Source organism: Scyliorhinus torazame, chromosome 21 (genome assembly GCF_047496885.1).
Source record: "Scyliorhinus torazame isolate Kashiwa2021f chromosome 21, sScyTor2.1, whole genome shotgun sequence".
NCBI lineage: Eukaryota > Metazoa > Chordata > Chondrichthyes > Carcharhiniformes > Scyliorhinidae > Scyliorhinus > Scyliorhinus torazame.
Window position 1 is genome coordinate 35,960,580 of NC_092727.1, and position 25,839 is coordinate 35,986,418.

The 25,839-nt window shown below is 46.7% G+C and overlaps 1 protein-coding gene across 3 annotated transcripts in view; it reads right to left on the reverse strand.

Moving 5' to 3' along the window:
• Positions 1-25,839, reverse strand: part of LOC140398254 (otoancorin-like) — a 164,977-nt gene that overhangs the window by 16,647 nt on the left and 122,491 nt on the right. For all 3 annotated transcript variants that reach the window (XM_072486700.1, XM_072486699.1, XM_072486702.1), the window contains 6 exons: positions 22,492-22,685; positions 21,128-21,221; positions 14,676-14,841; positions 12,464-12,645; positions 3,487-3,639; positions 565-713 (listed from right to left, as the gene is read on the reverse strand). In XM_072486700.1, coding sequence (XP_072342801.1) covers positions 565-713; positions 3,487-3,639; positions 12,464-12,645; positions 14,676-14,841; positions 21,128-21,221; positions 22,492-22,685 — 938 coding nt within the window. The remainder of the gene's footprint in view (positions 1-564; positions 714-3,486; positions 3,640-12,463; positions 12,646-14,675; positions 14,842-21,127; positions 21,222-22,491; positions 22,686-25,839) is intronic.

Genomic DNA, 25,839 nt, shown 5'->3' on the forward strand with positions numbered 1-25,839 from the left:
CTTTACTTGAAGTGAATGTGTGTGGACATTCAAAATATACTCAACTGTGATGTGCTCCACATTCACTGGCTTACTAATTTGCCCTGTCTACATCCGTAATGAACCACGGCTGCTTGGAATAAGTATTGGACAGCTAAAGCCGAGGAAATGCACGCGACTGAGCGTTAGCAGAAAGGAAAGAGGAAAAGAGATAAAAAATGTTTTTAAAAAAGACTCCTAACACACATTTCCATCATCAACTTTACTCCAGCTGTTTTAACAAATTACAACCACCTCTCCTCCCTTGACCTCTCAAGGTGAAACGGGTTCACTCTTCCAGCTCTTGCAAACAACTGTCAAATTTCATGGAGTGATTGAGCATCAGAGTCTGCTCCTTGCCCACGAATTCCAACCAGTCCTTTTTCAAAGTACATTCCCCAACACCACATCAGCTGCTTTTGTGGAAAACTGTTTCACGTTTGCATGACCCAGACATTTTTTGGAATAATTTTCCCCATTTCAAACCTTAATCTCACGTCAAAGCGAAAAGTCCACAGGACAAAATGATGAATGAGTAGGTTTTACCTGTAGGCTGTCGCATTAATTTTCTTGATCTGTTCTGAGTTACGGGTACAAAGGAAATAGCCCAAAGCCACCAGATCTGTGCTTGTGAGTGTATTGTCTGCTCGCTCACCCAAAAGGTTCTGCATGATAGTCTTGGCTCGTGTGTCATACTATGAAGGAAATGCATTCTCAGTAAATCATCAGGCCTTGTATGCAATAATTTAATTATACAACTGAAAATTCACAATATCAAATTGGTATATGTTTATCTTTAAGAATCAGTGATAAATGATGCAAAACAGAGAGTAATCAGTATTACAAAGATGCCTATTTGCGCCTGAGAGGCACAACAAGACTTGCCATTCAACACTTCCTCCAACTGGAGATCACTGCATCTTTGCCAGTTTTTCAAATGGCTACATCTGTGATCTCGAGAATGTTCTCCTCAAACCAATTCCTCAAACCTCCCTTTAAACACTACCCAAGCTTTCTGGCCAGGATTCGCCTACTAAAATCGGGATTCGCGATCGGGCGGAGAATAGCGCGTCGGCCGTAAATCGGAATTCACGCCGGAGCATCAGACCCTTCGCGTGTCTCCGCGTCTGCCCTGCAGGTCATAATGGGCTTCCCGCCCCGAGCAATCTTTGTTTGGATTGACAGCTGCAGGCAACTTCAAAAAAGCTAAGTGTTTTCAGTTCCTCTTTCTTAACCGCAGTGCTTGGGTATTCGCAAACATTGCCGTTAGGAGGAATGGGGGGTGCGGGTGGGGGGGCAGGGGGAGTATGTCAGATGCATTCAACCGTTAAGGGAAAGATAAATAAATAAAGCTGGCAATCAAAGGCTAGTAAAAGGCACCAGGCTGTACAATTGAATGAAAACAAAGGTTTTCAAAGGATTTCATTGGATTTTAAAGATTTTCAAAAGTGTTGAGTTTTCCATGAGGACTCCCAGAGGCTTAAAAAAATGAAGTGTTAAAAACATGGGTCTGAATGAGCAGCTGTGGAAAAGGGGAACGTACTTGGGGCTTCCTGGCTTGAATCAACAATGACGTGTTTGATCTGCTCTGCAGCTGTCAAACAGAGCATTTCAACGTAGCCAGGGTGCACGTGCTGCTCTTATAGGCTACAAAAGCGAATCCCTTCTATTGAAACTGACTTCTGTTAGTTAAAGGGGTCCTCTCACACCAGCAGGTTTGAAGAGAGAGAAATGAGAATCCCTCCTGCGGAATGGGATGCAGCTGTGATTTGCGAGCCTTCCAAGTATCCAGGGATCACAGAGATGAAAGTGACCAGGACACTTCTAAGCTTTCACAGTACAGAGACAGGAATGAAGGTTTTGATCAGAAAGCTGCCTGAAATCACCATGCTAAGAGTGATCCTCAGGTTTCTCAGGGCTAGAAGGGGGAGTCCAACCTTGAGACACCCAGCCCAGGGAAGATTTCTGAAGCCAACCCCCTGCCCCCAGCCCAAAACCACTCAACCGCCAAGACCCTTGGGGAGACCCTGCCTCTACAGCCTGGCAGCGGTAGAGGAGCACATGGGCACTGGATTTACCTCCTTGACTCCCCCTTCGGGTCCAATGTGGCAGCTCAGGGTGTCAGTGCCAGGGGGAAGTGCACAATTAGTACTGCCAAGGGGCGAAGTCTGAAGGGGGGGACCTGAGGGGGAGGAGGTTGGATCACTCTCGTACTTGTGTGGTGTGGTGGGGATGATTTGTTATTATAGTGGTGGGGGGAGAATGCCTCTCTTTGCTAAGGGGTTGGGGGTGCTCCCCTTGTCAGCATTGGGGAGAGGGGGTCACCATTTCCATTGTGGCGGGGGAGGTGTCTTGTCTGTGAACGTTGCCGGTTAAGGCATGCCAGACTGTGTGTTTCCCAATATGCACATTTTTAAATATTAAAAGTGGGTGAATCCCATCTGGGAGGTGTTCTTGGTGTCAGCGGGAAGCATTCCAGGTTTCCCACTGGTGGGAGCTCTTGGTCTGAAAATAGGAGAATCATGCCCTATTAGTCTGACTGATCCTTAGTAGATCCAAATAATTTTGTCATTCTCTCGCGGGCAGTCTCCGGGGTCCTGGGGGGGGGGGGGGCGCGGGGCGATCTGGCCCCGGGGGATGCCCCCACGGTGGCCTGGCCCGCGATCGGGGCCCACCAATCCGTGGGCGGGCCTGTGCTGTGGGGGCACTCTTTCCCATCCGCCTCCGCCACGGTCTCCACCATGGCGGAGGCAGAAGAGACTCCCTCCAATGCGCATGCGCGGGAATGCCGTCAGCGGCCGCTAACGCTCCCGCGCATGCGCCGCCCGGAGATGTCATTTCCGCGCCAGCTGGCGGGGCACCAAAGGCCTTTTCCGCCAGCTGGCGGGGTGGAAATCTGTCCGGCGCCGACCTAGCCCCTTAAGGTTGGGGCTCGGCCCCCAAAGATGCGGAGCATTCCGCACCTTTGGGGCGGCGCGATGCCCGACTGATTTGCGCCGTTTTGGGAGCCAGTCGGCAGACATCGCACCGTTTCCAGAGAATTTCGCCCCATGGCCATAATTCTCCAGCCGTTCACTGGCGGTGGAATTCGCTGGTCCCGCCGGCAGCGCGCCCCTGCAGTTTTCCCGGCGGTGTGGGCTGTCTTCAATGGGAAATCCCATCGACATGGCGGGAACAGACAATCCCATCGTCAGCACCGCGTCCTGCTGCCGATGAACATGCGGCAGGGCGGTGGGGGGGGGGGGGGTCGGAATCTAGCCACTCATTTCTGTTTATTTGTAATAGATAAAAATACATTTTCTAAATAGTCTTATCAACCCAATACCTTCCTAATGTTACTTCCTTGAAAGTCAGAACTCAGGGTCAATGTGGAATAATTCCAATCCAATTTTGTTCTTTGAACAAGATAGAGCAGTAAAAATAGCTTTTGGGTTTTGTATGAATGGTAAATCAGCTGCTCATCCTCACCTCAGGGCTGGCCCAATCCTTGTAATCTGAGATAGCACCAACAGTATCAATATCAGGTTTAGTAAAATACTTCTTTACATCCTCATCATTGAAGCCAAGTGTGATCATTTTCAGGGAGGCAAGTTCATCGTTTGTAATATCCATGCCATAAGCCTAAAGAGACAAGAATCAAATATATATAACTGCACCTTGGAGATATAATATATATATATATATATAGAGAGAGAGAGAGAGAGAAAGAGAGAGCTAGAGAGCGAGAGAGAGAGAGACTTCAACATAGTAAAATAAAACAAGGTTTAAACATTTTCTTTGGTACACAAACTGTGATGGACACTACGGAAGTTTAGTTCATACGGAGGAAGAAAATTGCTGGAGACCCCAGAATGCAGGTAAGTGGGTCTTTCTAGGCCCTTCCCGCCCTGAACTTAATAAGGGCCAGTTGGATATGTAATGGGCTCTCCATCCTTGTATCTGCGTACCTGCCTCCCAGATGGGGCGTTAAATTCTGCTCATAGTCTCACGGTCTGTTTCACCATTGTAATGCATTGAATGTCAAAAATATATTGCATTGAATGGCATTGAAGGTGCTGTATGTCCACAGTTGGCAAGAACTAAACACACAACAGAAACTTAACTTAAGCCATTTTAACTGGAGATACCATTTTAACCCCATGCTAACTATTAATTGGTGCCACTCAATCTATCATGCTGTATAAAGTGTGGAGTCTCACTCCTTTAATATTAATTGTTGCAGATTTTAAGAATGTCATTTAAACATTTAAGTTTTTATTTCCTATCTGTTTTATTCTTTCTCTTTTAACCAATTTCACTTCCCCTCTCCTTCATTCTCTGTACCAGATTTGACATTGAAATCATCCATTACATACAAACAAGGAGCAGGAGTAGGTCATCCGGCTCCTCGAGCCTGCTCCGCCATTTAATAAGATAATGGCTGATCTAACAGTAAGCTCATATCAGTGTCCTGCCTACCCTCGATAACCTATCACACACCCCTGCTGGCCAAGAATCTATCCATCACTCCCTTAAAAATATTCAAAGACTTTGCTTCCGCCGCTTTTTCAGGAAGGGAGTCCCAAAGACACACAATGCTCTGAGAGAATAATTTCTCCTCATCATCGTTTCAAATGGACATCCCCTTACTTTTAAACAACGATCCCTCGTTCTAGATTCTCCCACAAGAAGAAACATCCTCCCCACATCCACCCTGTCTAAACCCCTTAGGATCTCATATATTTCAATCAAGTCACCTCTTACTCTTCTAAACTAACCTTCTCTGAACTGCTTCTAACCTATTTAAATCCTTCTTGAAATAAAGTGACCAATATTGTTACATTCCCCCGGGTTTAGCGATTTGATGGTAGATTGAATTGAGGTATTTAAACAGAAAATAGGATTCTGTGGGCTAGTTTCAGAAAATTTTTCCTTCATCTTGTGGAGGAATTCAAAAGAAAAGGATGCACTCCTAAAATTAATATTAGACCAGGGGTTTCCAAACTGGGGTCCGTGGACCCCCAGAGCTCTGTCAAGGATCTCCAAGAGGTCCGATCTGCCGATCACCACATGACTGGCAAACATAGGTTTGAATGCGATTTTGCTAATTCTTCTCAACAATGTTAATAAAAATTAGTATTATGAAGAAGAAGAATTTTCAAAATCAAATCAGCCAATCAGAGCAAGACCTCTTGGAGCACTGGTTTCTTTCCAGCATTATTCCTCCCATTAAAAATCACACAGCGTAAGACTGATATACTTTTAATCAGAGAACTTTTTAATTATTACCAGATTAATACTTGCATAGATACAGTTAGAAAAGACGTGTTTACATTTGATTTCTGTGTTTGCACCTATATCATGGCAAAAAAGGGGCATCAACATTATGAGAATTTCTGAGATTCCCCAATGCTGTTGGGAGGTCATTGGGAGGGGATCTGCAGCTTGAAAAGTTTGAGAAATCCTGTACTGGACCATTCTGAAGTGAAATCAGGCAGCATTGTTTGACGTAAGGATATGGGAAATGTGGAACTGCCTCGCTGGGTAACTGGAACTGTTGGGTAAATTCCAGTTACCCAAGGCAAAGATATCAAAGGATGTGCATCAAAGGTGGCTAAATGGAGTTAAGGACCAGATGAGGCATATTCTAATTAAATAATGGAGTAGACTTGAGGGGCTGAATGGCCTGCATCTGTTCCCACATTTACAACCTGCCTGATATACAGTCCACGGAAATCAACTGACTTAATTTAAAATAAATGGGAAAATAATTCTCCCTAAACTACTCATTAATGCCTGTAATGAATAATGCCGCAGGAATTTGAATGAAACACTCATCTCCTGCTTTGTGTTTTAACTCGTCATCTACCCTGTCCTTCATTGTAACTGCATCATTCGCTGTGGTCTCTCCAATGATGATATGGATAACTCCAAGGTGTGAAAGGAAAACAATCACCTCTTCTTAGAACAATCTATTCAGTGTAAAAATAACTCTTCAGCACGCAGTGAAAGGGAATGTTCTAGCTGAATATGTGTGATTTCACAAAACCATTTGATTTCAGGCTGCTTCGTCATAGCAATCACAGAATGCCAAAATAAGCAAGCTTTAAAACTTAATGCTCAAACTAAATCACATTCTCAATTAGCTTACCAGTTAATGCCTTTGGTTGTCAGTTAAATTTTCAATATCTTCTCTGGCCTGCGCTCCTTTAAAATGCCATTTACATCATATTATGCGCCTCCGGCTCCTTTTATTATTCCAAATTGCCTTTACTGGTTATCTGATACTTCTGTAACCTTCATCAACATATCATCTCTCAGGCCCAGAACTGTGTCAATTTTCACTTTGCTTTCTTCATTAATATTCAATTAAACAAGTAATATTTGGCTGGAGTAGACTTGAGCCTGACCCATAATATCCAATTCACTTAATGTCAAAAAAGGTAGTTTTTATATTTTTGCACATAAATAGGTGAGTCGATTGAGGAGACAAATATCTGCACAGGCATCTAGAATCCTCAGGAAGTCTTCATATACTGGGCTTTTATTTTGTCCAATGAGATTAATCAAATCGACTAGCTTCCTAATCATTGTTTTTCATTAACTTTGCATTGCAGATCTGCTGTTTAAAGGCAACTCTCAGGAATGCGCCAAAATGCTAACTAGTAATCAGACATTTCTCTGTGCAAATGATCATCACATAACGAGTCTCTGAGTTCAAATCAAGCACATTTGTTGAGCCAAAACGGAGTGAAAATTCTAAATTTACCTAATGTAAATAATGCTAGCAGGAGAAGGGGAGAGGCCCCATCAGCAGATCATTTGGGAAAAGGAAAGAAATGGCACAACATCTGCATTCATACCTCAGAGAAGGCTTTTTCAAAGTGGGGCTCACGACTCATGGGTGAGCTGCGGGTAGGTGTAAAAAGGGTCGAGGTGCACCCTGAAATTAGGATCGCGAACACAAAGAATGCCACGAAAATTGCTTTTGTGACGGTAGATATGCATGGCCCAGCAGTGTGTAGCTGACATCCCAACAGCAAGCCAGGAGGTTAGCTGTAATTTGGCACCATCAGATGAATAAGACTGCAGCCGTGTAAAGGACATTTGATCATCGCCAGTCAATCTGATTCTTCACTGTTCTGAACTGAATTCTTTCAATTGACCAATGTTCACCTTGGTAGATTTTCAGGTTAATCCACCAAGAGACTCAGTCCCCATTTCTGTAGAGAAGCTGATGATCATAGAATTTACAGTGCAGAAGGAGGCCATTCGGCCCATCGAGTCTGCACCGGCTCTTGGAAAGAGCACCCTACCCAAGGTCAACACCTCCACCCTATCCCCATAACCCAGTAACCCAGTAACTAAGGGCAATTTTGGACACTAAGAGCAATTTATCATGGCCAATCCACCTAACATGCACATCTTTGGACTGTGGGAGGAAACCGGAGTACCCGGAGGAAACCCTCGCACACACGGGGAGGATGTGCAGACTCCGCACAGACAGTGACCCAAGCCGGAATCGAACCTGGGACCCTGGAGCTGTGAAGCAATTGTGCTATCCACAATGCTACCGTGCTGCCCTGCTAGCACAGGTAGCACAGAACCCACCAGATACACACACTCTCTCTCTCGGTTCTCTCAATAGAAGCAGCTTTTGTGAAGAAAAACACCAGGTTGGAGAGCTTACTCATCCATTCAAAATGTGTTGAGGGACAATAGGGAGAAAACCGTCTTCTTTCGTTCTGTCTGGATGTTGATCCTCACCTGCAGCAAAACTTGCTGCATTTACTGGACTAAATCTGGCACAGAACAATTACACTCTGGCTATTTCGCAATAGTTACCGATGGAAAGTCCTCCAAACTTTACGGGGACTCACTACCTTTGTCTACCCTTTCCCACCCAAAAATAATCTTGCATTTTTAATGTGGTATTCTTTGTGTTGCTTATTTCAGGATGGTTGGCGTAGTGTTGACAAAAACCATAAAGAATAGCTTTTAACTTAAACAAAGCTATGATTTTATTTAGGCTGCTAAACTGGGATTCAATGATATCTAACTACACTAATCTACTGCTAATCTCACGACTGGTATAAACTATAATCTAACTTTATTCACACTATCTGCTCTAATGACCTTCACTAGTTATCTCCTGCATTCACACCTTGTCTAAGGTCTAGCATCACTGTTTTATATAGTTGTGTCTGTAGCTCCCTTTAGTGGCTACTCTCGACACAACATTAACCCTTGCAATGCTGATAGTTATGATAATACCACAGTTAAATGAAAAAAATTCTTGATGTCAGTCCTCAAGGCAGCCTTCTCGAGTTTAAACCTGTTTCCTACTCTCTCAGTTTATCATAGAATTTACAGTGCAGAAGGAGGCCACCCGGCCCATCGAGTCTGCACCGGCTCCTGGAAAGAGCACCCCACCCAAGGTCAACACCTCCACCCTATCCCCATAACCCAGCAACCCCACCCAACACTAAGGGCAATTTTGGACACTAAGGGCAATTTATCATGGCCAATCCACCTAACCTGCATATCTTTGAACTGTGGGAGGAAACCGGAGCACCCGGAGGAAACCCACGCACACACGGGGAGGATGTGCAGACTCCGCACAGCCAGTGACCCAAGCCGGAATCAAACCTGGGACCCTGGAGCTGTGAAGCAATTGTGCTATCCACAATGCTACCGTGCTGCCCTTTAATTTACAATGATGTTCTGCATTCATCATTCCCAATCCTTTACTAGCATAATTTGTCTTCCCATGCATGATTATCTTTAAGATTCAGGGCTATTAAGCCTAAATTTCTGTATTTGTTTCCTCTGTGCTAGTCATGGTTCAGTGGGTGATGCTCTTGCCTCTACATCAGACAGACGGTTGTGGGTTCACCTCTACATCCAGGCCAACACCCAGTGTAGTACTGCAGGGGTGCTGCCCTGTTTGAAATGCTGTTTACCAGATACCATGTTGAATGGAGGCTCTGCCTCTCATGTGGATGTAAAAGGTTCTATAGGATTACATTTATCAGAATGCTCCTGGATCAGGGGACATGGTGCAGTGTGATCCCCCAAATGGACTGTTTTTCTCAGGAACTTCTATTCTAGTCTCTGATTTATTTAACTGCACAGATATTCACCTGAAAATGTTGCTAATTTAGTCAAGTCATTAAACGGTAGCACAATGGTTAACATTGTTTCTTCACAGCGTCAGGGTCAGGATTTGATTCCCCCTTGGGTCACAGTCTATGCGGAGTCTGCATGTTCTCCCCGTGTCAGCTTGGGTTTCCTCCAGGTGCTCCGGGTTCCTCCCACAAGTCCCAAAAGATGTGCGGTTAGGCGAATTAGACATACTGAATTATCCCTCTGTGTACCCGAACAGGCGACTAGGGAATTTTCACAGTAACTTCATTGCGGTGTTAATATAAGCCTACTTGTGATACCAATAAAGATTATTTATTATTATTGAATAAGAGCACGAAGTTGTCGCTGATGTCCTAACTAACATTTATCCGTTAATCAACATCACAGAATAAAACAGTTTATCTGGTCTTTATCAAATTGCTGTTTGTGGGAGCTTGCTGTGAATGAACTAACATCACAGCAGTGACTGTACTCCATTGGCTGCAAACTTATTTATACTCGTGTAGTTGCGAAGATGCTGGCAAATACTGTTTTTTTTTCCATTATTCAAACTTTGACATCAAACCCGTGGCTCTCCTCTGCACTTTGAATATTTCTCTTTCATAGTGTCATAGAGTTTTACAACACAGAAAGAGGCCCTTCAGCCACTAATCTGTGCCGGCCATCAAGGAGGTCCTGAAGGTCAGCTTGTTTGAAAAACACTGCCTCAGAGGTGATGTGGATGTACAGTTGGCTCAAGTTGGGAAACAGCAGAACTATTGGAGTAGCAGGTAGAAGTCATTACATGTAGCATGGACTCTGTGGGAGAAGGTAGCTGTGACGAGGATCTGCATAAGCCCAAGAGCTCCCTTGTAATACCAAATGTAAGCCAGCAAAGTCGGCAACATTTTCAGGTGAATGTCTGTGCAGTTAAATAAATCACAGAGACTAGAATAGATGTTCCTGTGAGAAACAGTCTATTTGGGGTATTGTACTGCGCCATGTTCCCTGTTCCAGGAGCACTGTCATATACATCTCGCTGCACCTAAACCATGCCAGCACAATTGAGTGTGACATCCAAGATCAATTTTCCCTTACAGCTACCATACATTCAATAAATTCTAATTGATTGTGACTACAGGATATGGAGACTTCATTGAATGAGCAAGCAGTTAATACAATTCCTCCTGAAGGAAGCAACACACAATGCCATGTTGATGGAGGAGGAATTGCCACTAATCAACGGTTTACATCAGGTGAAGAGGGAGCAATAGCAGTAATGGGGTTCATTTCTTCGGTAAGTTGGGGATGGCAATGAAGGAGCCTCAATGCATTTCATATTTCATGATTCTATGTATTCCTGAAGCTCCACAGCAGTTACCACTTCCTTCAAAAAGTGGCTGATAAGGCACCAAGAGCGCAATTCAACTAAAAGCCCCCTGGCGAGCACGTTTAGCCATGTATTTCACAGCGCTCATAGTGCCGAGAAACACATGGCTATAAAACACCACTCGCATTAAATAAGGGGCCTCAGTGGAATCAACAGCCCCATTTTCTAACGGAGGAACTCCGCTTGCCAGAACTCCTCAGTGTAGCGAGAGATCGGGACGCCATTTAAAAATCTGGATCTCCGAGCCCCCCGACGCAACCCCGACCACCCCCACCAGCACTATGGGAGGGTTCTTAACCACTTCCGACGTGGGTGGTTGGTGGGGCGGGGGGGGGGGGTGGGTGGTTTGCGGGGGTGCCGGGGATCCTCCCATATTGCGTTCAGTCTGGGGGGGAGGGGGGAGCGTGGAGTTCAGGGACTGTTTCGGTGGCCTCAGAGATCGGGATGTCATTTTTAAATGGCGTCCCGATCTCTCGTTACAATGGGGACTTCTCCATTGTACAAAATGGGGCTATGTGCTGCCTCGGCCGTGCATTTCCCAGGCCCCTTATTCAACGCGACTCGCATTGAATAGCCATGTGTTTCTCTGCACTGCGAGTGCCAGGGAACACGTGGCTAAATGTGCTGGCTAGGGTACTTTCTTCCCTTTTGGGAAATCGCGCCCTGTGTATGTGGAAAGCCTAAGAATACAAATTGGGCTGTGCAGCCTGGTGAAGATGAGTGATCCTGCAAGTCTCATCGATCCCTGACTGCAGATAAGGGGGATAATTATCTTAGGGGTTCTGCTTTGAAAAGAAGGCAGTCAGCAGAGCTGCAGACACATATAGAGGCACTTCTTTGCTTTCTTCTTGACTGAAGGCTATGTTAACAGTGGAGTCCACTGTCCCGCTGTGTGCAAACATCTGAGAGCATTTCAATTCATTGCACAGAAACCTGCAGAAAGTGGTTCTCCACTGGGTTTAATCTGAGCACACAGTTTGTATCATTAATTTAGCTAGAAAATTAGATACTATAATATTGCTTGAATACTAACATTCACTATGTTTCATTGTGTGAAGTGCTTTGAGAAGTTGCGAGATGTTAATGGGATCCTTTAAATGCAAAACATTTAAGATGTCTTTGCTGAAACATCATTTACAATTTAAAGATAATTGGATTGCTAATGGCCAAACAGAATGTAACAGCTGACCACTGTCTATCAGATGTTCCCCCCCACACTTTCTCCATATAGGGAGCAATATTTCAGCAAGAACTGTCTTGTGCATTCTTATTATAAATGTAATGGGGGCGATTATCTTCTGCCAAGCTTTTCAATTCATGATGAAAAATGGGGCAGTAGCTGGCACAACTTTATTAAAAACTCCGAATGTCTCTAGCTGCCCAAAGTCATGATTGATGAGTAGCCCTCACAATAGTGGCTGATTTTGAGCAACCAAGTAATGATCCAAAATGGCAGAAGCTTTACTAGATATTGATATCAGTGTCCTACCCCATTTATGTGAAATGGAAAAATAAAATGGTAGCGCTGTTTATTTTGATGTTGACAAAATAACCATGAAGGTCCCTCCTAGGCTCATAGAAGTCCTTCCATCCACTGCTCGTTGTTGATGGTTCCTTCCTCACCTGTCCTTCCCACCCCAGGCTAGGTCACTCCCCCTTAAGGAAATACTTTGAGAAGAGCTCCCAGATCGATTCACAAAATTCCCCTCCTGTCCGACTGGAAAGCTTCCTGTTAGCTGTGTGAAACTTGCCTGAATTACACAAACAGCATCAACCATGAAAATGTTTTGTGCCTCTCGCTTAGCGTCACCAGGTGAGTTGTGCACATGCTCTGCCAACTGGCTGCCTGATGTACTCTGCATATGTAAATTGGACTCCAATGGTTAATGTGCTCACAATTGTGGCTGGGAACACAACCAGAGCTTTCCCCCTCCCATCATAACTGCTCACCTGCAAGGCCTTTAACTTTAATGCTTCCAGCTGAGGTGCGGTGAAGCCTTTGACCTCAGTCAGTGTGTCCAGCGAATTTATGAAATTTTCAACTGAAATGCAACTCAATTGTTCAGCAGTCCACAAATTGTTTGCCTGACCAAGAGTTTCAATTTCTTCTAAGGTAGGACGTGCTGTGCAAACTGGAAATAAAAATAAATAATGGATAAGAAGAAAGACATTTATCTGCTCTGATCTTCAGTTCAGTCAATGTCAGATAGAAGTTCCCTCCCCTGAAAATGGAGCAAAGACTCTATGCCATCCAAACCCAGCGGACTGGATTCTCTGTTTCAGTGACTAAGTGCTGACGCCAACGGAGCACGTGTGGCCTTTTATGACCAAATATTCTGCACCGATTCCGGGACCAGTGAGGGGCTAGCAGCGGCGCCGGGTGAAACTCCCGGCTCCTGTGCCGAAAATGGCATGAGAATGGCCAGGCCCTTAGCGCATGTGTATGGCTGACGACCTCCAGCGGTCGTGTGTACAACATTGCGCCGACCGTGTGCAGACCCTGCAGCCGCCATGCCTGATTCCTACACAGCTGAGACACACATGTCCCATACCGTTGGGAACTCGGCCCATCGGGGTGGAGCATCATGGGAGAGCCGGCTGATGACATGCCAATGCCATTGCAATGGCGCGCGGCCGTGACGCGATGACACCATTTCCGAGGGGGTGGAGCATGGCTGACCGGCGTCAAACCGGCGCCCGTCCCGATATGGGCGTCGGAGTCAATTCTCTGCCCGATCGTCGATTACAATATTGGCATTGGGCAACAGAGAATCCCATCAGTTTCATTGGAAATTAGTTTTAAAGCAATTTCTCTGGTCAACTTTTGAAAAGTAACGGAGTAAGGCTTATTGACAAGAGTGTTCAGAGGTGTGAATGTGTCACATCAATCACCTGTTGGACCACTTTACAACTTAGCTCCTTGTCCCACCACTTAACCCAGATCCATGGGACCGAGTATATTCAGCGCGACGAGCTGAATTCTCTGTCTGTTCATGGCAGCGAGATTCTCCGGTCCCGCTGCAGGGAATGGGAGATTTGACTGCGTGCCAAATTGTCTGTTCTCACTCACAATGGAGAACCCCAGCCATTCTGGAGTGGGGCTTGAAACCACAATCTTTGATTCAGAGAGTGTTACCACTGCACCAAGGTAAAAATCAGATTGAAAGTATCTGTAGAAGCACAAACTCCTGGGCCTCAATGTAATGAACACCTCAAAAGAAAACAAATAATTTTAACCTCAACTTGTGTGTCACATATTTAGCATTTCTGATGAATTTAACTTCCGGCACTTCACCTACTTCATCAATCAAAAACAAATTAAAATATTTTTCCTAATCTGGCCATATCTTTTTTCAAGTATATTTATTGGAATTTTGCATCTTATAAACAGATGCAACAAAGTTACAAAATAATACCATACATACGGAGAGCGGCAAATAAAGGCTCAATATACATGGGCACAAAATGGAATAGGAGAAAGACATCACAACTGGCTTGGTACAATCATTGGTCGAAAGTGAACATTAGCGTGACCCCATCAGAATATTCCCGTGACCCCATCAGAAACCAAGGGAAGAACAGGGTAAAGTCACAGAAACATGACAGGGCGGTGCACATCCTCCCACACCACATGACTTGCAGCCAGATCGGGCGTGTACCAAGGTACAAAACCCTGAGCTCCGGAGGCACTACAGGCTTCAGCAACCCAACATAGCCTTCTCTCTTGGATAGCCAACCCAACTGCATCCATGCAAAAGCTAAGAATGGATACATCATACCCAGCACTACAAAAAAAAAACAAAGTCCACAAGAAACCCAACTCTACGGGGAAGTTACCTGGCTATATTTATAACGTAACTACTTGAGAATTAAGCACTGAATAGGAAGAACGCAGAGAGGGAAATCTAGTAAGACAGATTCCATTTCAGTCATTGACCCTGTCTGATTTTCTCTAATTAAAGTAAATGAAATGACAGTTGTTTTATTGACCTGTGGTCTTCTTGCCAGATATTCCACTCTGCATAGTTCCCAGAAGATGCTCAATTCTTAGGCCGCAAAATCAAAGGTTTCTCCCATACTGTGACCAAAATGTTATACATCCCTTGTCCTTTTCCTTCAAGATACTTTTGGCCTGAAGGTCGATAACCTCCATGGTACATACCTGTTTCCCGTTTTCTCCTACTGCTGCTTGAAGCCTTTTTCAGAATATCAAAGATTTTTTTAGAAAGCAAAGAGAGGTTGGGGGCGTGGTTAAAATCAGAAGGAATAAAATCGTTAACGGGCTTGCGAGTGGAGACGATTTCCTCGAGTGCTGTTCGGATATCATCCTAAGGAATAAGCGAAATGTTACAAAAGAGAGCCAATATTTACCATGCTTTATAATAAAAGATTATCAGCATGTGACTGGACCCGATAAATACGTGATCCATGAGGGCACAATGATTGGTATGAATTCACAAAGGGAGAGTTAAAAATGCCAGTGAAGTAATAGTGGACAAAGTTCAAAAAATATGTTACAGCAGTTAGAATCAGCAGAAGAATGTTTAGTCATGTTGAGAGGAAAGTAGAACACATATTCACAGAGGCTACATTAATGCTTTAAAATGCATTGGTTAGATTCCATTGCGAGTATTATTCTCACTTCTCATAAGTGAGCCACTAAAAGAAATACAAGTATTGGAAAGGTTACAGGAAAGATCAACAACAATTGTCCCAAGAAGAAGGGGAAACAAAACTGAATGTCACTGTCTCATGCATATAGCCATGACACTACAGTACTGCTCTTCACATCTCTTACGGATAAAGCATAATAAGGACAGTAACATATCTAAAGTACAAAACCCATAAGAAATGCCAGAGCTGTTTTCCGTGCAATGATAATGCAAGGCTATTATATGGGAGTCTATGAGTCCAATTTCTCCTGATGCATATGGCCTCTTTGACCAAGAATCAGGGGCAGCATGGCAGCACAGTGGTTAGCGCTGCTGCTTCACAGCGCCAGGGATCCGAGTTTGATTCCGATTTCGGGTGACGGTGTGAATTTTGCACATTCTTCCCGTGTCTGCGTGGATTTCTTCCGGGTACTCTGGTTTCCTTCCACAGTCCAAAGATGGTCAGGTTAAGTAGGTTGGCTATTTTAAATGACCCCTAGGTGGGTTACAGGGATAGGTTGGGATATTGGATCTAGGTAGAGTGTTTCTTCGGGAGGGTTGGTGCAGACACGATGGGCCTAATGGCCTCCTTCTGCCCTGTAGGGATTCTATTACCTCACCTAAACTTACTGGATTGGCTTCTATTTTTCCTTACGTTTCTGTGGAGAAAGCAACATACCTTTCCACATTAAATGCAATGCAAAAGTAGTCATTAATTTTGGATCATGGGTGCGAGGATATGTTAAATTTCTTTTGCCTATATTTTCAAGTTTATCACTAACATCCACAACCCCAGGACCACAAACATCTTGGGTGCTACCATTAATCAGAAACTGAACTGCCCATATAAATAAGCCATGGGGTACGGGCCTCTGGCACGGAGTCTGTCCCTGTTGCTCAGAAGGGAAGGGGGGAGAGGAGCAGAGCATTAGTAATTGGGGACTCTATAGTCAGGGGCACAGATAGGAGATTTTGTGGGAGCGTGAGAGACTCACGTTTGGTATGTTGCCTCCCAGGTGCAAGGGTACGTGATGTCTCGGATCGTGTTTTCCGGGTCCTTAGGGGGGAGGGGGAGCAGCCCCAAGTCGTGGTCCACATTGGCACTAACGACATAGGTAGGAAAGGGGACAAGGATGTCAGGCAGGCTTTCAGGGAGCTAGGATGGAAGCTCAGAACTAGAACAAACAGAGTTGTTATCTCTGGGTTGTTGCCCGTGCCACGTGATAGTGAGATGAGGAATAGGGAGAGAGAGCATTTAAACACGTGGCTACAGGGATGGTGCAGGCGGGAGGGATTCAGATTTCTGGATAACTGGGGCTCTTTCTGGGGAAGGTGGGACCTCTACAGACAGGATGGTCTACATCTAAACCTGAGGGGCACAAATATCCTGGGGGGGGAGATTTGTTAGTGCTCTTTGGGGGGGTTTAAACTAATGCAGCAGGGGCATGGGAACCTGGATTGTAGTTTTAGTGTAAGGGAGAATGAGAGTATAGAGGTCAGGAACACAGATTTGATGTCGCAAGAGGGGGCCAGTGTTCAGGTAGGTGGTTTGAAGTGTGTCTACTTCAATGCCAGGAGTATACGAAACAAGGTAGGGGAACTGGCAGCATGGGTTGGTACCTGGGACTTCGATGTTGTGGCCATTTCGGAGACATGGATAGAGCAGGGACAGGAATGGATGTTGCAGGTTCCGGGGTTTAGGTGTTTTAGTAAGCTCAGAGAAGGAGGCAAAAGAGGGGGAGGTGTGGCGCTGCTAGTCAAGAGCAGTATTACGGTGGCGGAGAGGATGCTAGATGGGGACTCTTCTTCCGAGGTAGTATGGGCTGAAGTTAGAAACAGGAAAGAAGAGGTCACCCTGTTGGGAGTTTTTTATAGGCCTCCTAATAGCTCTAGGGATGTAGAGGAAAGGATGGCGAAGATGATTCTGGATAAGAGCGAAAGTAACAGGGTAGTTATTATGGGAGACTTTAACTTTCCAAATATTGACTGGAAAAGATATAGTTCGAGTACAATAGATGGGTCGTTTTTTGTACAGTGTGTGCAGGAGGGTTTCCTGAAACAATATGTTGACAGGCCAACAAGAGGCGAGGCCACGTTGGATTTGGTTTTGGGTAATGAACCAGGCCAGGTGTTGGATTTGGAGGTAGGAGAGCACTTTGGGGACAGTGACCACAATTCGGTGACGTTTACGTTAATGATGGAAAGGGATAAGTATACACCGCAGGGCAAGAGTTATAGCTGGGGGAAGGGCAATTATGATGCCATTAGACGTGACTTGGGGGGGATAAGGTGGAGAAGTAGGCTGCAAGTGTTGGGCACACTGGATAAGTGGGGCTTGTTCAAGGATCAGCTACTGCGTGTTCTTGATAAGTATGTACCGGTCAGGCAGGGAGGAAGGCGTCGAGCGAGGGAACCGTGGTTTACCAAGGAAGTGGAATCTCTTGTTAAGAGGAAGAAGGAGGCCTATGTGAAGATGAGGTGTGAAGTTTCAGTTGGGACGATGGATAGTTACAAGGTAGCGAGGAAGGATCTAAAGAGAGAGCTAAGACGAGCAAGGAGGGGACATGAGAAGTATTTGGCAGGAAGGATCAAGGAAAACCCAAAAGCTTTCTATAGGTATGTCAGGAATAAGCGAATGACTAGGGAAAGAGTAGGACCAGTCAAGGACAGGGATGGGAAATTGTGTGTGGAGTCTGAAGAGATAGGCGAGATACTAAATGAATATTTTTCGTCAGTATTCACTCAGGAAAAAGATAATGTTGTGGAGGAGAATGCTGAGCCCCAGGCTAATAGAATAGATGGCATTGAGGTGCGTAGGGAAGAGGTGTTGGCAATTCTGGACAGGCTGAAAATAGATAAGTCCCCGGGACCTGATGGGATTTATCCTAGGATTCTCTGGGAGGCCAGGGAAGAGATTGCTGGACCTTTGGCTTTGATTTTTATGTCATCATTGGCTACAGGAATAGTGCCAGAGGACTGGAGGACAGCAAATGTGGTCCCTTTGTTTAAAAAGGGGAGCAGAGACAACCCCGGCAACTATAGACCGGTGAGCCTCACGTCTGTAGTGGGTAAAGTCTTGGAGGGGATTATAAGAGACAAGATTTATAATCATCTAGATAGGAATAATATGATCAGGGATAGTCAGCATGGCTTTGTGAAGGGTAGGTCATGCCTCACAAACCTTATTGAGTTCTTTGAGAAGGTGACTGAACAGGTAGTTGAGGGTAGAGCAGTTGATGTGGTGTATATGGATTTCAGCAAAGCGTTTGATAAGGTTCCCCACGGTAGGCTATTGCAGAAAATACGGAGGCTGGGGATTGAGGGTGATTTAGAGATGTGGATCAGAAATTGGCTAGCTGAAAGAAGACAGAGGGTGGTGGTTGATGGGAAATGTTCAGAATGGAGTACAGTCACAAGTGGAGTACCACAAGGATCTGTTCTGGGGCCGTTGCTGTTTGTCATTTTTATCAATGACCTAGAGGAAGGCGCAGAAGGGTGGGTGAGTAAATATGCAGACGATACTAAAGTCGGTGGTGTTGTCGATAGTGTGGAAGGATGTAGCAGGTTACAGAGGGATATAGATAAGCTGCAGAGCTGGGCTGAGAGGTGGCAAATGGAGTTTAATGTAGAGAAGTGTGAGGTGATTCACTTTGGAAGGAATAACAGGAATGCGGAATATTTGGCTAATGGTAAAGTTCTTGAAAGTGTGGATGAGCAGAGGGATCTAGGTGTCCATGTACATAGATCCCTGAAAGTTGCCACCCAGGTTGATAGGGTTGTGAAGAAGGCCTATGGAGTGTTGGCCTTTATTGGTAGAGGGATTGAGTTCCGGAGTCGGGAGGTCATGTTGCAGCTGTACAGAACTCTGGTTCGGCCGCATTTGGAGTATTGCGTACAGTTCTGGTCACCGCATTATAGGAAGGACGTGGAGGCTTTGGAGCGGGTGCAGAGGAGATTTACCAGGATGTTGCCTGGTATGGAGGGAAAATCTTATGAGGAAAGGCTGATGGACTTGAGGTTGTTTTCGTTGGAGAGAAGAAGGTTAAGAGGAGACTTAATAGAGGCATACAAAATGATCAGGGGGTTAGATAGGGTGGACAGTGAGAGCCTTCTCCCGCGGATGGAAATGGCTGGCACGAGGGGACATAGCTTTAAACTGAGGGGTAATAGATATAGGACAGAGGTCAGAGGTAGGTTCTTTACGCAAAGAGTAGTGAGGCCGTGGAATGCCCTACCTGCTACAGTAGTGAACTCGCCAACATTGAGGGCATTTAAAAGTTTATTGGATAAACATATGGATGATAATGGCATAGTGTAGGTTAGATGGCTTTTGTTTCGGTGCAACATCGTGGGCCGAAGGGCCTGTACTGCGCTGTATTGTTCTATGTTCTATGTTCTAAATACTGTGGCTACAACAGTAGGTCAGAGGCTGGGTAAGTAAATAATTTCCTGACTCCCCAAAACCTGTCCATCATATACAAGGGGCGGGATTCTCCGAAATGGAGGCAGAGCGTTCGCACCGTCGAGGTTCACGACAGCGCGAAACGGCCCCTATGCTGACCGATCCAGGGGCCGATAGTGGGCTAGGAGCGGCGCCGGGTCATTTATACGTGCCAGGCCTTGGCGCCGCGTAAAGGCGGCGCCGCATACATGACACGGCCGGCGCCGCATACCTGGCGTCACCCATGCATGCGTGGTAGCCGTCCTCTCCGAGTCCACCCCGCAAGAAGATGTCAGACGGATCTTGCGGGGCTGCAGAAGAAAGGAGGTCCTCCTTCAGCGAGGACGGCCCGACGATCGATGGGCACCGATCCCGTCCACACCCCATTTGAGGCCCCGTCTGGTGCAGGATCCCCCCCCCCCCGCCCCCACAGGCCGCCCCTCCCAGCATTCCCACGCTGTTCCCGCCAGTAGCGACCAGGTGTGGATGGCGCCGGGGGGAACCCGCCATTTTGGGCTGGCCGCACGGCCCATCCGGGCCTGAGAATAGCAGGGGTGCCGGAGAATCGCCATTTTGGGTGTCTCGGGCGGTTCTCTGGCCTGCGCCGCGCAGAACACGACGGGGCCGTTCTCGCCGCTTGGGAGAATCGCGGGAGGGCGTCGGACCGACGTCGCGGGAAAATTTGGCGACCCAGGCGATTCTCCCAACCGGCGCGGGAGCGGAGAATCGCGCCCAAGGTATAAGTCAGGAGTTTGATCAAATATTATCCACTTGCCTGGATGAGTGCAACATCAATGCTTGAAAGATTTGACACTATCCAAGATAAAGCGGCCCACTTGATCAACATCCCATCCAACACCTGAAACAACCACTACCTCTATCATCAGCACACGATGGCAGCAGTGTGCACCATCAACACTGCAGAAAGTTGCCAAGACTCCTCCCAAGTCTGTAACTCATACTACCTAAATGACAAAAGCACCAGACACATTGGAAGACCAGCACTTCCAATTTCCCCTCCAAGTCACACGCCATCCTGACTTAGAACTATAATCACCATTCCTTCACAGTAACTATGTCCAAAACCTGGAACTCTCTCCCGGATAGGATTGTGGATGCAATCACACCACATTGTATGCCACAGTTCAAGAAGGCTGCTCACTCCAACCTTCTCATGGGAATTAGGTATGGACAATACATTCTGGCCTTGTCAGCAACACTCACATCCCAAGAGCAGCAAAAATTGCCTTCTGCCTGGAGATGAGGATAAATTCACTGATCCCACATTTTCAGCATGGAGCCACATAGCAAAAGTATAAATCGCCGATTCAGTTGTATGGTGTAGCCCCATTCCTGTTTGCCAACCTGTCGAGCATTGGTCTCTTCTGGGAATGTGAGGCATTGGTCAATGTGGCTAATAAATTGACACGCAACATCTAATCGAAGCATGATCTTTGTTACTCAGTACAGGTACAAATCGTAAGATAAGTCTGCAAAGTGCAGTTATGGTAGTTTACTTACATTGTTGGGAATTGCATTAAAATCATCAGGTTGTAGAACTGCTAGCAAGTCATGCAACTCAGTGAGTTCATCAACTGTCCAGTTTGAGAGAGGCCTGTGTTTAAAAAACAGATAATATGAGATAAGGTAAAGTCGCCATAGTCCAAGATGATCATCACCTGCTTTCCCCTTTTAGGGGGAGAGCTGACAGGTGCTGATTTACCTGAGGATCACTACGGCTCAGACGAGGGGCAAGACTGAGAAGGCGGGGCCTTCATGGATAACCTCAAATGATATGGAAATTGAACCCGTGCTGCTGGCCTCGCTCTACATCATGAACCGGGGCGTCATTCTCCGACCCCCCGCCGGGTTGGAGAATCGCCGGGGGCTGCCGTGAATCCCACCCCCGCCGGTTGCCGAAGTCTCCGGCACCGGATATTTGGCGGGGGCGGGAATCGGGCCATGCCGGTTGGCGGGCCCCCATGCTCGATTCTCCAGCCGGATGGGCCGAGGTCCCGCCGATAAATTGCCTGTCCCGCCGGTGTGGATTAAACCACCTTTTGAACGGCGGGACAAGGCGGCGTGGGCGGGCTCCGGGGTCCTGGGGTGGGCGAGGGCCGATCTGGCCCCGGGGGGTGCCCCCACGGTGGCCTGGCCCACGATCAGGGCCCACCGATCCGCGGGCGGGCCTGTGCCGTGGGGGCACTCTTTCCCTTCCACCTCCGCCACGGTCTCCACCATGGCAGAGGCGGAAGGGACTCCCTCCACTGTGCATGCGTGGGAAACTGTCAGCGGCCGCTGACGCTCCCGCGCATGCGCCGCCTGGTGATGTCATTTCCGCGCCAGCTGGCGGGGCAACAAAGGCCATTTCCGCCAGCTGGCGGGGCGGAAATTCCTCCGGCGTCGGCCTAGCCCCGCAATGTTGGGGCACGGCCCCCAAAGATGCGGAGTATTCCGAACCTTTGGGGCGGCGCGATGCCCGTCTGATTGGCACCGTTTTGGGCGCCAGTCGGCGGACATCGCGCCGTTTCGGGAGAATTTCGCACCAGATGTCTAACCAAATGATCTAAACCGGCCCACTAAAACAGATAAAATTATGCTTAAAGGATGGGATTTACCAACTGTTCATGTCGGCAGGAAATTCCGGTTCCACGCCGCCTGACAGGTTTCCCAAACGAGGTGCGGTGTCACCGGGAAATGCCGTTGACAACGGCAGGGTCAGTAGTTCCCATTGGAAGCTGCATCCGCCGCTGCCAAAAATCACGCGGCGGGGCGGTTGGTAAATCTCACCCAAAATAATCATACACATTAGCCATGAAAACCTCTCATTCAACTAAAGATGTAGTTAATAAGAATGGATGTAGTTAACCCTGTTTTGTGCTTACGGATAGGTTAACAGGATCTTCTCTCTCAGGGCGTTTTTCTTCCCTCCATCAAACCGTCCACATTCTCGAAGTTGATCAACAATTTCACTGAACGCTGTGTTGTTTAACCTCTTAATCTCTTCAGGATTAAATTCACAGACCAGGGACCCCAAACTGTTGCCTTGCTCCTCTGTTATTGAGGATATAGCCACATTCTGTCAGCGAATGATGGAACAAAACTCAAGTTAAAAATCAGTTCATTGGCTTTTTTGTTTGCATAAAATTTAAAGAAATGACTTGATTTTTATAAGGATAGCTTCAAAATACTTGCTGCAAGATGCAAAATGAAACAGGCTATTCAGCTAATTAGTCCCTGTCAGAATAGCTTTCATTGCAGGCAAATGTTTCCAATCAGTTGATCTGTCAAATTTGCATATGCCTTCAACACTTCCCTTTCATCCACCTGTTCAATCGTAAACGTTGACAGCGCTAGCCTCAACCATTCCCCTGGGAAAGTGAATTCCACAGCCTCATAATTCCTCGGACCCCGATGTTTCTCCTATCTTCTGTGCTGAAATGGTTCCCATTTTATTTTGTATCTCTGATCCATTGGTCTTGATTCCTCAACCACTGGAAGTGACCTACCCTGTTCCATTCTTTCTTAATTTTAAATCTTTATATCCGATCTGCATTGTTAGAAAAACAATCCCTGAGGCTTAAAATTAGTCTGCACAGCTATTTGAGAGGGGGTGTGGTCATGATTTGCAATCTGTCCACAGCTGTTGAGGTGGATGTAGGCAGCATTTAAATTTGGCTGAGAAATTAATTTCAGTTTTCCAACATCTGCAGTATTTTGCTTTTGTACCTTAACCGAGACCCTGTTTAATACAGGTTTATCATTAGCTTACAGACTTTATGTTCTACAGATCATTTGATAAAACGTTGAATTCTACTGGCCTTTTCCACAATCTTGCCAATCTGACAATATTTACGTTCAATATGTCGTAAATCTTACCTTCAAATCCCTTTGTTCTTCCACAGGACCGAATAAAATCTCATTCAGTGTGTAATTGGACACGATTCAGTGAACTTTTAATGGCGCATTTAGTAAGGTGTTTCTTGGCGGCGGCAACACTGAGAAACATCCCACTATTCAACGGCATTTTGTCTTTTTTATTGGCCTCGGGCATTTCTCTCCGCCAAGGTTGCACTTAGGGAGGGGCTTCCTCGCAGATTGGGGCACCATTTTGTCCAGCAGCATCAAACTCCACCCCCCTTCCAGTTTTTGTGACCTCCTTCAGCCTCCAACCTTGGGGCGGTCCCCAGGGTCACCTCCTCACACTTCACCCCATCTCTCTGGCAAGTCCCCCAGACCTGACCCCTGTGCTAACTTAGCTATTAAAACACTGAAAATACCAGCCTGGAACCCTGGAAGTGCTCCTGGCACCATCTTAGCGATACCCAGGCACCCTGCCAAGGTGCCAGGGTGACACTGCCAGGGTTTTAAGGTGCTACCCTGCCTGTCCTGACCACCTGGGCGTGTCCAATGGCCTGGAAGACCAACCCCCCACCAGGTGCCGTTACACCTGACCCACGTTTGTGTGACCAGTACTAAACAGCGTCCTGGTGAGGTTGGTGAGTCCCGGGCGCTGGGTGAATCCAGCATCCGGGTATTTAAATGTGCTGGGCAGAGTGAGCTGGGTGATCCAAGGTCGCGGCGTGGGTGAGGTAAGTACTGCTTAACAACTTCCTTACCTTGCAGGTCAGCTGTTAGTTTCGGGAGATCAGTTTCGGGAGCAGGCCTATTGGCTGACTGTAAATCAGGAAGGATACAAAAGGTGTGGCTGAAGTGCCTATAGAAAAGGAGTGCTGGGGGAAAACAGAGTGTATCTAAGTTTGGGTAAGGCTGAGTTCGGGTAAGAGGTGAGTGAGGGCTGTGTTTGTTTTTTGGAGTTTGGTGTTTGGGGTTGAGTTTCCCCCCCCCCCCCCCCCCCCAAAATTTTTTTTTTTTAAAATCCAATTAATTAAGTAAATTAATTAACTAGTTAAGGGAATTTGGTGCTCATCTTAAGGAGGTGCAGAGAAGCAGACCTGTGAGGGAGCCTCGGGAGCAATTACATCACAGCCAGCAGGTAAGTGATTGGCTTGTAACTGGTAAGTGATTTCTCTCTCTTTGACTTTCTCCTAGCTGTGTAGTGTAGTTCAAATTTAACTTCAGGTTTAAGTCATGGCAGGCGAGCTCAGACCCGTGTCATGCTCCTCTTGTGAGATGTGGCAAGTCAGGGACCCTTCTGGTGTCCCTGACTCCTTCACCTGCAAGAAGTGTGTCCAACTGCAGCTCCTGTTAGACCGCTTGACGGCTCTGGAGCTGCGGATGGACTCACTTTGGAGCATCCGCGATGCTGAGGAAGTTGTGGATAGCACATTCAGTGAGTTGGTCACACCGCAGATTAAAATTACTGAGGCAGATAGGGAATGGGTGACCAACAGACAGAGGAAGAGTAGGAAGGCAGTGCAGGGATCCCCTGCGGTCATCTCCCTCCAAAACAGATTTACCGTTTTGGAAACTGTTGGGGGAGATGGCTCACCAGAGGAAGGTGGCAGCAGCCAGGTTCATGGCACCGTGGCTGGCTCTGCTGCATAGAAGGGCGGGAAAAAGAGTGGCAGAGCTATAGTGATAGGGGATTCAATTGTAAGGGGAATAGACAGGCGTTTCTGTGGACGCAAACGAGAATCCAGGTTGGTATGTTGCCTCCCTGGTGCAAGGGTCAAGGATGTCTCGGAGCGGCGGCAGGGCATTCTGGAGGGGGAGGGTGAACAGCCAGCTGTCGTGGTGCATATAGGCGCCAACGATATAGGTAAAAAAACGGGATGAGGTCCTACAAGCTGAATTTAGGGAGTGAGGAGTTAAACTAAAAAGTAGGACCTCAAAGGTAGTAATCTCAGGATTGCTACCAGTGCCACGTGATAGTCAACGTAGGAATGACAGGATAGCTAGGATGAATACGTGGCTTGAGAGATGGTGCAAGAGGGAGGGTTTCAAATTCCTGGGACATTGGGACCGGTTCTGGGGGAGGTGGGACCTGTACAAATCGGACGGTCTGCATCTGGGTGGGACCGGAACCAATGTTCTCGGGGGTGTGTTTGCTCGTGCAGTTGGGGAGGGTTTAAACTAATGTGGCAGGGGGATGGGAACCGATGTAGGAAGTCAGTGGGGACAGAAACAAAAGGCAGGAAGGGAGAGTGTGTAAAGCATGACCTGAGAAAGCAGGGCAGAGAGCAAGGAAGGTCTACATTAAACTGCATTTATTTCAATGCAAGGGGCCTGACGGGCAAAGCGGATGAACTCAGGGCATGGACTGGCACATG